The following is a 14186-nucleotide window of genomic DNA, read 5'->3' on the forward strand; positions in this document are numbered from 1 at the left end:
AGGATGTCTTTAGCTTCACTTTAGAAAGAGAGAATCTCATCTAGTGACTTTTGGTAGTGGACAACACTGTAGCCAAATTGATTCCGTCCTCTCGAGAAGAGAAGACAAGCGTGCTTGCCTAGATTGTAAGGTGATACCTGGGGAGAGTGTTGTCCCTCAACATAAACTTGCGGCTGACTTTTGCTTTCCGATTCGTGCCCAGCGGGATAAGAGCGCCAAAGTCGCTAGAACGAAGTGGTGGAAGCTCAAGGGGGGGGGGGGGCTCGGACTTTCAAGGATAGGGTTATAAGGAGGGTCCTTGGGAGGAAGGAGATGATGCAAATAATATGTGGATGAAGATGGCGACTTGCGCTTGGAAGGTAGCTTCGGAGGAGTTTGGGGTGACCAAGGGTAGGAGAAGCGAAGCTAAAGATACATGGTGGTGGACGATGATATCCAGAAGGCTATTAAGGAGAAGAAAGACTGTTTCAGATGCCTATATCTGGATAGGAGTGCCAGACAACTTAGAGAAGTACAAGGTGGCGAAGAAGGCTGCAAAGCGAGTTGTGGGTGAGGCAAGGGGTCGAGCGTATAAAGACCTCCACCAGCGTTTAAACATTAAGGAAGGCGAAAGGGGCATCTATAAGATGGCCAAGATCAAAGAGAGGAAGGCAAGAGATGTCAACCAAATCAAATGCATCAAAGAACGAGCAAATCAGCTTCTGGTGAAGGATGAGGAGATCAAGCATAAATGACGAGAGTACTTTGACAAGTTGTTCAATGGACAAAATGAGGGCTCTACCATTGAGTTGGATGAGTCCTTTGATGATACGAATGTCCGTTTTGTGTGACGAATCCAGGACGAGGTCGGGGAGGCAAAAAAGGAGGCAAGGATGGGCCCTGATTGATTCCCATTGATGTGTGGAGAGGCCTTGGAGACGTCAATGGTATGGATAACTAAGCTTTTCAACCTCATCTTTCGGTCAAACAAGATGCCCGAAGAATGGTGGCGGAGTATATTAGTATTAATCTTCAAGAACAAGGGGGATGTTCAAAGTTGTACTAATTACCATGGAATTGAGTTTTGAGCCATAAAATGAAGCCATGAGAGAGAGTTGTCGAGCACTACTCGAGAAGAATGACAAGTGGGACGAAAACCAGTTTGGTTTCATACCTGGGAGGTCAACCATGGAAGCCATTTTCTTGGTACGACTACTTATGGAGAGATAAAGGAAGCAAAAGAAGGACATGCATATGGTGTTCATTGACTTGGAGAAGGCCCACGATAAGATTACACAGAATGTCACGTGGTGGGCTTGGAGAAACACGAAGTCCCAACAAAGTACATTAACCTCATCGAGGACATATAGGAGTGAGTAAATCATGCCAACGAGGCGAGAACCCTAACCTGCAAACGGCACCTCTCGTGCTGCAATCTAGCACATTACTGGTTGTCTGAACTATCAAATGGTACTAACCCGCAAACAGCAAACACCAGCATGAGTGCATGACAATGTTTGGGCTGTCCAACATGGAAATTGAGGAATCCTCTTGTTGTGACTGCTAGGACGAAATCTCGCATTGAGTCCTTTGTACAGATTAACATTGTTTCAAGGGAATATTTACATCTGCTACGGTATTCAAGAACATTGAACTAAGTTGACGAGTGTGTCACTACTGCAGAAACATGCTCAATCCTTGATCAGCGAAGGAAACAATATGTTTATGAATAATGAGCTCACATGCTCAGTCAATCTACATAGTGATAAACATAGATCCTAGACCACAACCGTACCTTTCCTATACAAGGAATAGGAAAACTAAAAGGTACCTAGCGCAAGAAGCATTGAGATAACAATCTCCATGTTATCCTCGTCAACAGTAACAAAAAATGAATCTAACAGTTTATTAGATCATCCAATTTCAGTGAATATACGTCGAACTCAAATTTATCCATAGGTGACCCAAACAAAGAGATAGTCTATAATTATGTATTGATTTCATAGCAATATCATATTTTCAATGAACCGAATCCATGCGCCACAATGTATCAGAGTTCGACACAAACTCCTTGTACACATATTGCAGCCAAAGCAAAAACTACCAAATTGAACGAAATCACATAACCAACAGATAAGTTGTCTCGATTGGGGAACAACAGGGGCGCAAACCTTAGGATGGGCAAAGGCCGGAGGGGAACAGCCAGCCGGTTGTCGGGGTCAGGCGCGCGGTGGATTTGGGCACCATGCGCGTAGGGGTTCTACCAGATAGCTTAAACTGGTAGAATCAAAGTGCCTAACGAAATCATTACTCTAGACCATCTTACCATTGTAAAAATAGGGACACCAATAGCCAGCAACCGTTCGCCAGCCAGGATGGCATTTGCGAACCGCGCGGCTCTTCAGTGAGGGGTGGCAATTTTCAAAACTGCTATGGCATTTCATTTAAATCTGAGGAGTTCTTGGTCCAAAACTGCCACGTCTGATCCCGAACAGACGGCTCTGGGGACGTTCGCTGGGATTTCATCCCCAAGGAACGTTCCCCAGATAGCATTACTGTAAAAATAGTGGTTTATGAAAAGGAACACACAAAGCTTAAAGAAAATAGGAAATGAAAATAATCAAGTGCAGGTTTACTTAAACCCCATGATAACCAAAGCCATAAACATCAATATAAGAAAAACAGAAATAATGTTATTGGATAGAAACAGAAGCAGGGTGCAGAAGGCAAATGAACTCGCAATGTACTAATCCAATTTACTCACTGGATTCTGAATAATCCACACAAAGGAAAGCCCTTACTTGTTAGGATTTGGGTTTATATGAAAATCCATAAGTTGGAGCAACCTCCGGTCTCATACTTGTCAAAGATGACACGACCTACATTAATAATCAAGAACCACCAAAATAATTTTAATTATTGTAACATGCGAGCTATATTCAAGTTGAGATAGGCATGTCAAAGGAGTATCCAAATATACCTACCTGGTATTTCCTTGATCTAATCAAGAGTCTTTGTGCACTATCTTAATACGCTTACTTGCTCTTCCCGTAGTGCTCCGTGATCACTCTCCGCAGCAAAACAAGCAGATCTCCAAGGTTCCAACTATCCCTCAATAAAGGATTTGTATGTAGCCATTTCAGCAAACAGGTGCTCTGCACATACCAATAACAAACGAAGGCAGATCTTAATAGACAAAAAAAATCTCTCAACTGATAAGCACATTCATGACAACATAATTTACTTAGCCAATTAACAAAGCACCATCAATAAAAAGACAAAACATCAAAGACTAACCAAGAAAGATTAACCCTATAACCACGTATATACAGGATAAAACACAAGAACTATATACATTTGGCATTGTGTCATAACAATATATGGTACTGATTTACTCTTCAAAGTTCAAACATATACTCATCTTGATACAGAAAATAAAAGCTCAAAGCCGAAACCACTATCTAAGCTCACCCCTTTGAACCCAAAATTATAAGCCAGAATTTTGAGTTTAGAGGTATGGAGAGTAAAAAGGCAAGCACGATGACATGAGCCGTGACTGAAAGCACACTACCAAGAGAAAGAAGAAAGGGATATACCTATAAATCCACAGGCGGAGCTTAAGGGGTGAGTTTGTAGTTGAGGAAGTGAAACAGTTTATTGGTGTGTAGGTACATAAATACAGAAATGTTACTCAAAAACAAAAATGCAAAGGTAGCTAGCGGCTTTCTAGTCCAGGACTGATTTCTTGAGTGAATGCATAATAATTTAGGCTCAAGTCGAGCTGTACATGACAAAAACAAAATGGTTCCAGTGAAGCAAGTATTGAACAAATAAAGATACAGAGAGTTCAATAAACGACTGAATGTCACCGAGGTGCATAAAATTTAGAGATGTGCAAGATTATGTAAAGTTTGCGCAAGCTTACAATAAGCCATGAGCCCATGACAACTTTCATCACGTGAACACACACATGTTGTTGGAGTTGTTCCTTGAACAAACAGAAGAGCGGTACATAAGGTAGCTGCAACGAAAAGAAAAAAATTAGAACAAAGAAAGGGCAGAGGATTCAATTTGATGCTACCTAAGGAGGATTATCATTTCCAAGAAAAATAATAACTACCGTTAAACAAAGGAAACTTGCACCTAAAAAGAGAGGTGACTGCTCATAACCATATCATGCCTATGCTATTTGCATACTAGTTGAAAAGGCCTTCCATTTTTACATTTGATATCAACCGGCAAGTGGTATGAAAACATTGCAGTAGAAAAAAAATAAACAATAGGATGATTTTTTATGTAATCATTTATTTATGAGAAGAATGCAGCAAGAAAATCGATATAAAAGCCCTAATTAAATGTAGTCTGACTGCCCGAATGCGCAGAGCTCGGAGAGACTTTCTTATTCACCACCTATTAAGAATAGAGATTACTCTAGCAATTAAGAAGTAAAAATTGGAGTGCTGGGAGCCCAACTTGTACATCAAGTTTGCCCTTTTACCGAGTGTTCATCTAATGAATTTTTTCAGTAGGTCTTCCATGTTATGAAACAACATATATGAATCTTAAAGAAATAAAGCAAGGTAGTCTGCCTAGAGTAGCAGTCATGCTAACGCAGGAAAAGATCCAAGAGACCAAAAATTCTCATGGCCAACAGGGTGAAATTCAAGACGACAAACAGTACCTCCCAGTTATGAGATCGCTTTCATGCTTACGACCACACATAGCCTAGACCACCCATAATGGACGCGGTAAGCGGCATTTGGGGCCCTATTTGTTGATAACCGTGTGTGGGGTGTATTTTCAGGATTATGTCCCCACCAAATATTCCGGCCCAGGCGGCATTTGGGTCTGCTGACTGGGCAGCGCTAGGTTTTCACCACAACACTGGCGGTTCAGATCGTGTGACCGACACAATCTGACGGCCCGAATGCGCAGAGCTCGGAGAGACTTTCTTATTCACCGCCTATTAAGAATAGAGATTACTCTCGCAATTAAGAAGTAAAAATTGGAGTGCCGGGAGCCCAACGTGTACATCAAGTTTGCACTTTTATCGATTGTTTATCTAATCGTTTTTTTCAGTAGGCCTTCCATGTTATGAAACAACATATATGAATCTTAAAGAAATAAAGCAAGGTAGTCTGCCTAGAGTAGCAGTCATCCTAACGCAGGAAAAGATCCAAGAGACCAAACATGCTCATGGCCAACAGGGTGAAATTCAAGACGACAAACAGTAACTCCCAGCTATGAGATCGCTTTCATGCTTACGACCACGCAGAGCCTAGACCACCCATGATGGACACGGTAAGTGACATTTGGGGGCTTTTTGTTGATAATCATGTGTGAGGTGTATTTTCAGGAATATGTCCCCACCAAATATTCCGGCCCAGGTGGCATTTGGGTCTGCTGACTGGCACCTCCAGTGCTGCAATCTAACACATTACTGGCTATCTGAACTGTCGGATGGTACTAACCCGCAAACAGCACACACCAGCATGAGTGCATGACAATGTTAGGGCTGTCCAACGTGGGAATTCAGAATCCTTCTTGTTGTGACTGCCAGGACAAAATCTAGCGCTGGGCCCTTTGTACGGATTAAACTATCGTTTCAAGGGGAGCTTTACCTCTCCTACGTTATTCAAAGACATTGAATTAACTTGATGAGTGCTTCACTACTGCAGGGACATGCTCAATTCCTAATCAGCAAAAGGAAACGATATGTTTATGAATGGGGAGCTCAATTGCTCAGTCAACCTATACATAATGATAAACCAATCCATGCACAAGACCTTCATACACAAGGATTAGGTAAAACTAAAAGGCACCCAGCACCAGAAGCATTGAGATAACAATCTCCTGATTATCATCGTCAACAGTAACAAAAAATGAATCTGACAGTTTATTAGATCATCCCGTTTCACTGAGTATATGTCGAATTCGAAATTATCCATAGGCGACCGGACAGTATCCGTAATCGTGCACTGACGCCATACCAATATCATACATTCAACGAACCGAATCCATGTGCCACAATGTATCAGAGTTCGACACAAACTCAGATAAGCAAAAACTACCGAATGGAACGAAATCACGGGACCAACTGATAAGCGGTCTCAATTGGGGAACAAATGGGGGCGCGAACCTTAGGACGGGCGAAGGCCGGAGGGGGGGCAGCGAGCCTGTTGTCGGGGACGGGCGCGGGGTGGATTTGGGCACCACGCGCGTCGGGGCGGCGGTCGGGGGAGCGGCGCGGGAGAGGTCCCGGGCGAGGGCCCCGACCACGGGGGTGGCGCTGCGGTCGCGGAGCGCCATGGGCCGCGACTGGGTGTGGCGGTCGAGGCCGGCGCCCAGGATCTGTGGCACCCGGGGCGCCAGGTCCGGCGACTCCTTCGCCTCCCTCCCTGCCGCCGGCGCGTCCGTCTCCATCTCGGGCGGCGCCGCCGCGTTCCGGCCTCTCTACTAGGGCCCGGATCCAGTGACTCGCGTGTCGCGTCCCGTGCACAGTGCGAGTCTCGAGATAACAGAGTCGGGATGAGTTCACGGGTTGGAGCCAGGTTAGCGGGCTGTCTTTTTCGAACTGTTCGAAGGCGCGGATGCCTGGAAATTTCGAAAGTCATGCTACCCGCTTGGCCGCTTTTGTGCACACAACAAAACACAAGGACCAAACATGTGTCGACCGTCAGTCCGTCACCACACGGTCCATGTGGTAAGCAACCTAAACCCAAATAAAAAATATGATGGCCGTCAGCTGCAGGGCAGGCTCCAGCTAAGAGCATTTCCAGGCGCGCGCCCCCCCCCCCCCCCCCAACAGGTCCCTCAAGGCGTTTTTTTAGCGTCGACGCCCGAAAATCAGCCCAGTCACGTCCCAGGATCTCATTTTAGTGCCGGCTTCGGCCGAAATAACAGCCGGCGAACCCGAGCCGAACCCAAGCGCCCGGGGGTCGCCTGGGGGCGCCGGCCGAAGCGAAAAGGGGCGTGGGCCGCTCTATCGGCGTGAGGAGGCCCTTTTCCCGCCGTTTCCCCCCGCTTTCCTCCCTCGGCTGCCCTCCCATTCTCCATTCCTCCCACCAATCTCCTCTTCCTCCCCTCCAACCAGCCGCCATGCCGCCGAAAAAGTACGTGGCCCTCCGTGCCGCGACGGATGCCACCGCCACCGCCACCACCCAGCCGAAACAAAGGAAGCAGAGGGCGCCGCCGTTCAAGCCCCCGGGCATGTCTAACGCCGACTGGAAGGTAGAATTTCAGCGTCAGGTGGCTGTCACCACCGACCGGCGAAACAGGGCCAACCCCAAGAAGGCCCGGGACAGGGCGGCGGTGGCAGAGCAGGCGGATCGCGCGGCCGAACAAGCCGAGGCGGCTCGCGCGGGGATGATGAATCGACCCGGCGGCCACGGCCCGTACGCGTCCTGGAGCCAGCAAAGCGTCGGGTCTCCGGCCGGCTTCTCGTCGTCGCCACAACACTGGGGCTGCATGCACGCCATCGCCGGGCTACGCCGACGGCGACGCGCACGGCGGGTTCAACCCCAACATCACCTTCCCACATGGTCACCCCAGCGCACTCCCTCACCCGCCTTCGCCGGCGTGCAATACCCCCCGTACACCTACTCATCGCCGGCCTACGCAGCCTCCCCGAAGCCACCTCTCCGCTATGGCGTGCTACTCTTCTCACAAGTCTCCTCGTCGCATCTCGGTGACACCGACGCGACGGAGGCCGACATGGACGACATCATCACGACCGGCTCGGCCGCCGCCGCCGCCTCCCCCGGGTTCACAGCCCAAGATGATACATGTTGGGGAACATAGTAATTTCAAAAAATTTACCTACAATCACGCAAGATCTATCTAGGAGAAGCATAGCAACGAGCGGGGAGAGTGTGTCCACGTACCCTCGTAGACTGAAAGCGGAAGCGTTTAGTAACGCGGTTGATGTAGTCGAACGTCTTCGCGATCCAACCGATCAAGTACCGAACGCACGGCACCTCCGCGATCTGCACACGTTCAGCTCGGTGACGTCCCTCGAACTCTTGATTCAGCTGAGGCCGAGGGAGAGTACCGTCAGCACGACAGCGTGGTGACGGTGATGATGAAGTTACCGACGCAGGGCTTCGCCTAAGCACTACGATGATATGACCGAGGTGTAAAACCGTGGAGGGGGGCACCGCACACGGCTAAGAGATTGTATGTTGTGCCTTTGGGGTGCCCCCCTGCCCCCGTATATAGAGGAGGGGAGGAGGAGGCCGGCCAACAAGGGGCGCGCCAGGGAGAGGGGAGTCATACTAGGACTCCAGTCCTAGTAGGATTCGGCCCCACCCTTTTTTCCTTCTACCGGAGGGGGGGAAGGGGAAGGAGAGGGAGAAGGAAAGGGGGTGGCGCCCCCTTCCCAAGTCCAATTTGGCCTCCTCCCTTGTGGGGGGCGCACCAGCCCTTTGTGGGCTGGTTAACCTCCCTCCTATGGCCCATAAGGCCCATGTCTTTTCCCGGGGGGTTCCGGTAACCTCCCGGTACTCCGGAAAAATGCCCGAATCACTCGGAACCATTCCGATGTCCGAATGCAACCTTCCAATATATGAATCTTTACCTCTCGACCATTTAGAGACTCCTCGTCATGTCCGTGATCTCATCCGGGGCTCCGAACAAACTTCAGTACATCAAATCACATAACTCATAATACAAATCGTCATCGAACGTTTAAGCGTGCGGACCCTACGGGTTCGAGAACTATGTAGACATGACTGAGACACATCTCCGGTCAATAACCAATAGCGGAACCTGGATGCTCATATTGGCTCCTACATATTCTACGAAGATCTTTATCGGTCAAACCGCATAACAACATACGTTGTTCCCTTTGTCATCGGTATGTTACTTGCCCGAGATTCGATCGTCGGTATCATCATACGTAGTTCAATCTCGTTACCGGCAATTCTATGTACTCGTTCCGTAATGCATCATCCCGCAACTAACTCATTAGTCACATTGCTTGCAAGGCTCATAGTGACGTGCATTACCGAGAGGACCCAGAGATACCTCTCCGATACACTGAGTGACAAATCCTAATCTCGGTCTATGCCAACTCAACAAACACCATCGGAGACACCTGTAGAGCATCTTTATAATCACCTAGTTACGTTGTGACGTTTGATAGCACACAAGGGGTTCCTCCGGTATTCGGGAGTTGCACAATCTCATAGTCAGAGGAACACATATAAGTCATGATGAAAGCAATAGCAATAAAACTAAACGATCATTTATGCTAAGCTAACGGATGGGTCTTGTCCATCACATCATTCTATAATGATGTGATCCCGTTCATCAAATGACAACACATGTCTATGGTCAGGAAACTTAACCATCTTTGAATAACGAGCTAGTCAAGTAGAGGCATACTAGGGACACTCTGTTTTGTCTATGTATTCACACATGTACTAAGTTTCCGGTTAATACAATTCTAGCATGAATAATAAACATTTATCATGATACAAGGAAATACAAATAACAACTTTATTATTGCCTCTAGGGCATATTTCCTTCAGTCTCCCACTTGCACTAGAGTCAATAATCTAGTTCACATCGCCATGTGATTTAACACCAATAGTTCACATCTTTATGTGTTTAACACCCATAGTTCACATCGCCATGGGACCAACACTCAAAAGGTTTACTAGAGTCAATAATCTAGTTCACATCGCTATGTGATTAACACCCAAGACTAATAAGGTATGATCATGTTTTGCCTGTGAGAGAAATTTTAGTCTACGGGTCTGCAATATTCAGATCCGTGTGTATTTTGCAAATTTCTATGTCTACAACACTCTGCACGGAGCTACTCTAGCTAATTGCTCCCACTTTCAATATATATCTAGATCGAGACTTAGAGTCATCCAGATCGGTGTCAAAGCTTGCATCGACGTAACTATTTACAACGAACTCTTTTATCACCTCCATAACCGAGAAATATTTCCTTAGTCCTCTAAGGATAATTTTGACCGTTGTCCAGTGATCTACTCCTAGATCACTATTGTACTCCCTTATCAAAATCATGCTAAGGTATACAATAGGTCTGGTACACAGCATAGCATACTTTATAGAACCTATGACTGAGGCATAGGGAATGACTTTTCATTCTCTTTCTATTTTCTGTCGTGGTCGGGTTTTGAGTCTTTACTCAACTTCACACCTTGCAACACAGGCAAGAACTCCTTCTTTGACTGTTCCATTTTGAACTACTTCAAAACTTGTCAAGGTATGTACTCATTGAAAAAGACCTTATCAAGCGTCTTGATCTATATCTATAGATCTTGATGCTCAATATGTAAGCTGCTTTACCGAGGTCTTTCTTTGAAAAACTCCTTTCAAAACCTTCTTTATGCTTTCCACAAAATTCTACATCATTTCTGATCAACAATATGTCATTCACATATACTTATCAGAAAGGCTGTAGTGCTCCCACTCACTTTCTTGTAAATACAGGCTTCACCAAAAGTCTGTATAAAACCATACGCTTTGATCACCTTATCAAAGCGTATATTCCAACTCCGAGATGCTTGCACCAGTCCATAGATGGATCGCTGGAGCTTGCACACTTTGTTAGCACCTTTAGGATCGACAAAACCTTCTTGTTGTATCATATACAACTCTTTTTAAGAAATCCATGGAATGTAGTTTTGAAATCCCCATTTGCCAGATTTCATAAAATGTGGCAATTGCTAACATGATTCGGACAGACTTAAGCATCGCTACGAGTGAGAAAATCTTATCGTAGTCAACACCTTGAACTTGTCGAAAAACCTTTTGCGACAATTCAAGCTTTGTAGATAGTAACACTACTATCAGCGTTCGTCTCCTCCTGAAGATCCATTTATTCTCAAAGGCTCGCCGATCATTGGGCAAGTCAATCAAAGTCCATACTTTGTTCTCATACATGGATCTCATCTCAGATTTCATGGCGTCAAGCCATTTCGCGGAATCTGGGCTCATCATCGCTTCCTCATAGTTCATAGCTTTGTCATGGTCTAGTAACATGACTTCCATAACAGGATTACCGTACCACTCTGGTGCAGACCGTACTCTGGTTGACCTACGAGGTTCGGTAGTAACTTGATCTGAAGTTTCATGATCATCATCATTAGCTTCCTCACTAATTGGTGTAGAAATCACTGAAACTGATTTCTGTGACGAACTACTTTCCAATTCGGGAGAAGGTACAGTTACCTCATCAAGTTCTATATTCCTCCCACTCACTTCTTTCGAGAGAAACTCCTTCTCTAGAAAGGATCCATTCTTAGCAACGAATATCTTGCCTTCGGATCTGTGATAGAAGGTGTACCCAACAGTCTCCTTTAGGTATCCTATAAAGACGCATTTCTCCAATTTGGGTTCGAGCTTATCAGGTTGAACCTTTTTCACATAAGCATCGCAGTCCCAAACTTTAAGAAACGATAGCTTAGGTTTCTTGCCAAACCACAGTTCATACGGTGCCGTCTCAACGGATTAGATGGTGCCCTATTTAACGTGAATGTAGTTGTCTCTAATACATAACCCCAAAACGATAGTGGTAAATCGGTAAGAGACATCATAAATCGCACCATATCTAATAAAGTACGATTATGACGTTTGGACACACCATTACGCTATGGTGTTCCAGGTGGCGTGAGTTGTGAAACTATTCCACAGTTTTAAATGAAGGCCAAACTCGTAACTCAAATATTTGCCTCCGCGATCAGATCGTAGAAACTTTATTTTCTTGTTACGATGATTTTCCACTTCACTCTGAAATTCTTTGAACTTTTCAAATGTTTCAGACTTATGTTTCATCAAGTAGATATACCCATATCTGCTCAAATCATTTGTGAAGGTCAGAAAATAACGATACCTACCGCGAGCCTCAACACTCATAGGATCGCATACATCAGTATGTATTATTTCCAATAAGTCAGTTGCTCGCTCCATTGTTCCGGAGAACGAAGTCTTAGTCATCTTGCCCATGAGGCATGGTTCGCAAGCATTAAGTGATTCATAATCAAGTGATTCCAAAAGCCCATCAGCATGGAGTTTCTTCATGCGCTTTACACCAATATGACCTAAACGGCAGTGCCACAAATATGTTGCACTATCATTATCAACTTTGCATCTTTTGGCATCAATATTATGAATATGTGTATCACTACGATCGAGATTCAATAAACCATTCACCTTGGGTGTATGACCACAGAAGGTTTTATTCATGTAAACAGAATAACAATTATTCTTTGACTTAAATGAATAACCGTATTGCAATAAACATGATCCAATCAAATTATGCTCAACGCAAACACCAAATAACATTTATTCTAGGTTTAACACTAATCCAGAAGGTAAAGGGAGTGTGCGATGGTGATCTTATCAACCTTGGAATCACTTCCAACACACATCGTCACCTTGCCCTCAACTAGTCTTTGTTCATTTGTAACTCCTGTTTCGAGTTACTAATCATAGCAACTGAACCAGTATCAAATACCCAGGGGCTACTATGAACACTAGTAAAGTACACATCAATAACATGTACATCATATATACTTTTGTTCACTTTGCCATCCTTCTTATCGGCCAAGTATTTGGGGAAGTTCCGCTTCCAGTGACCATTTCCTTCGCAGTAGAAGCACTCAGTTTCAGGCTTGGGTCTAGCTTTGGGCTTCTTCATGGGAGTGGCAACTTGCTTGCTATTCTTCTTGAAGTTCCCTTTGTTTTCCTTGCCCTTTTACTTGAAACTAGTGGTCTTGTCAACCATCAACATTTGATGCTTTTCTTGATTTCTACCTTCGTCAATTTCAGCATCACGAAGAGCTCAGGAATCGTTTTCGTCATCCTTTGCATATTATAGTTCATCACGAAGTTCCAGTAACTTGGTGATAGTGACTAGAGAACTCTGTCAATCACTATTTTATCTGGAAGATTAACTCCCACTTGATTCAAGCGATTGTAGTACTCAGACAATCTGAGCACATGCTCAGTGGTTGAGCTATTCTCCTCCATCTTGTAGGCAAAGTACTTGTCAGAGGTCTCATACCTCTCGACTCGGGAATGAGTCTAAACTACCAATTTCAGCACTTGGAACATCTTATATGCTCCGTGGCGTTCAAAACATTTTTGAAGTCCCGGTTCTAAGCCGTAAAGCATGGCGCACTAAACTATCAAGTAGTTATCATACCGAGCTTGCCAAACGTTCATAACGTCTGCATCTGCTCCTGCAATAGGTCCGTCACCTAGCGGTGCATCAAGGACATAATTCTTCTGTGCAGCAATGAGGATAATACTCAGATCATGGACCTAGTCTGCATCATTGCTACTATCATCTTTCAACATAATTTTTCTCTAGGAACATATCAAAAATAAACGGGGAGCTATATCGCGAACTATTGATCTACAACACAATTATGCAAATACTATCAGGACTAAGTTCATGATAAATTAAAGTTCAATTAATCGTATTACTTAAGAACTCCCACTTAGATAGACATCCCTCTAGTCATCTAAATGATCACGTGATCCATATCAACTAAACCATGTCCGATCATCACGTGAGATGGAGTAGTTTTCAATGGTGAACATCACTATGTTGATCATATCTACTATATGATTCACGCTCGACCTCTCGGTCTCGGTGTTCCGAGGCCATATCTGCATATGCTAGGCTCGTCAAGTTTAACCCGAGTATTCTGCGTGTGCAAAACTGGCTTGCACCCGTTGTATGTGAACGTAGAGCTTATCACACCCGATCATCACGTGGTGTCTCGGCACGAAGAACTGTCGCAACGGTGCATACTCAGGGAGAACACTTGTACCTTGAAATTTAGTGAGAGATCATCTTATAATGCTACCGCCGTACTAAGCAAAATAAGATGCATAAAGGATAAACATCACATGCAATCAATATAAGTGATATGATATGGCCATCATCATCTTGTGCCTTTGATCTCCATCTCCAAAGCACCGTCATGATCACCATCGTCACCGGCTTGACACCTTGATCTCCATCGAAGCATCGCTGTCGTCTCGCCAACTATTGCTTCTATGACTATCGCTACCGCTTAGTGATAAAGTAAAGCAATTACATGGCGATTGCATTTCATACAATAAAGCGACAACCATATGGCTCCTGCCAGTTGCCGATAACTGTTACAAAACATGATCATCTCATACAACAATTTATATATCATCACGTCTTGACCATA

General features: G+C 45.0%; 1 protein-coding gene across 2 annotated transcripts; it reads right to left on the reverse strand.

Moving 5' to 3' along the window:
- Positions 1-1550: 1550 nt before the first annotated feature.
- Positions 1551-6522, reverse strand: LOC141022148 (uncharacterized). Of its 2 annotated transcripts, XM_073498214.1 has the most exons (4): positions 6119-6511; positions 3905-4000; positions 2964-3134; positions 1551-2858 (listed from the first exon to the last, which is right to left on the reverse strand). In XM_073498214.1, the coding sequence occupies exons 1-2, from the start codon at positions 6400-6402 to the stop codon at positions 3934-3936; spliced, it is 351 nt and encodes a 116-aa protein (XP_073354315.1). In that variant the 5' UTR covers positions 6403-6511; the 3' UTR covers positions 1551-2858; positions 2964-3134; positions 3905-3933. The 2 variants fall into 2 exon arrangements, with proteins under 2 accessions (XP_073354315.1, XP_073354316.1); XM_073498215.1 differs by lacking the exon at positions 3905-4000 and having other exon boundaries at positions 6119-6522.
- Positions 6523-14186: the final 7664 nt, after the last annotated feature.

This window comes from Aegilops tauschii, chromosome 5 (genome assembly GCF_002575655.3).
Source record: "Aegilops tauschii subsp. strangulata cultivar AL8/78 chromosome 5, Aet v6.0, whole genome shotgun sequence".
Lineage (NCBI taxonomy): Eukaryota > Viridiplantae > Streptophyta > Magnoliopsida > Poales > Poaceae > Aegilops > Aegilops tauschii.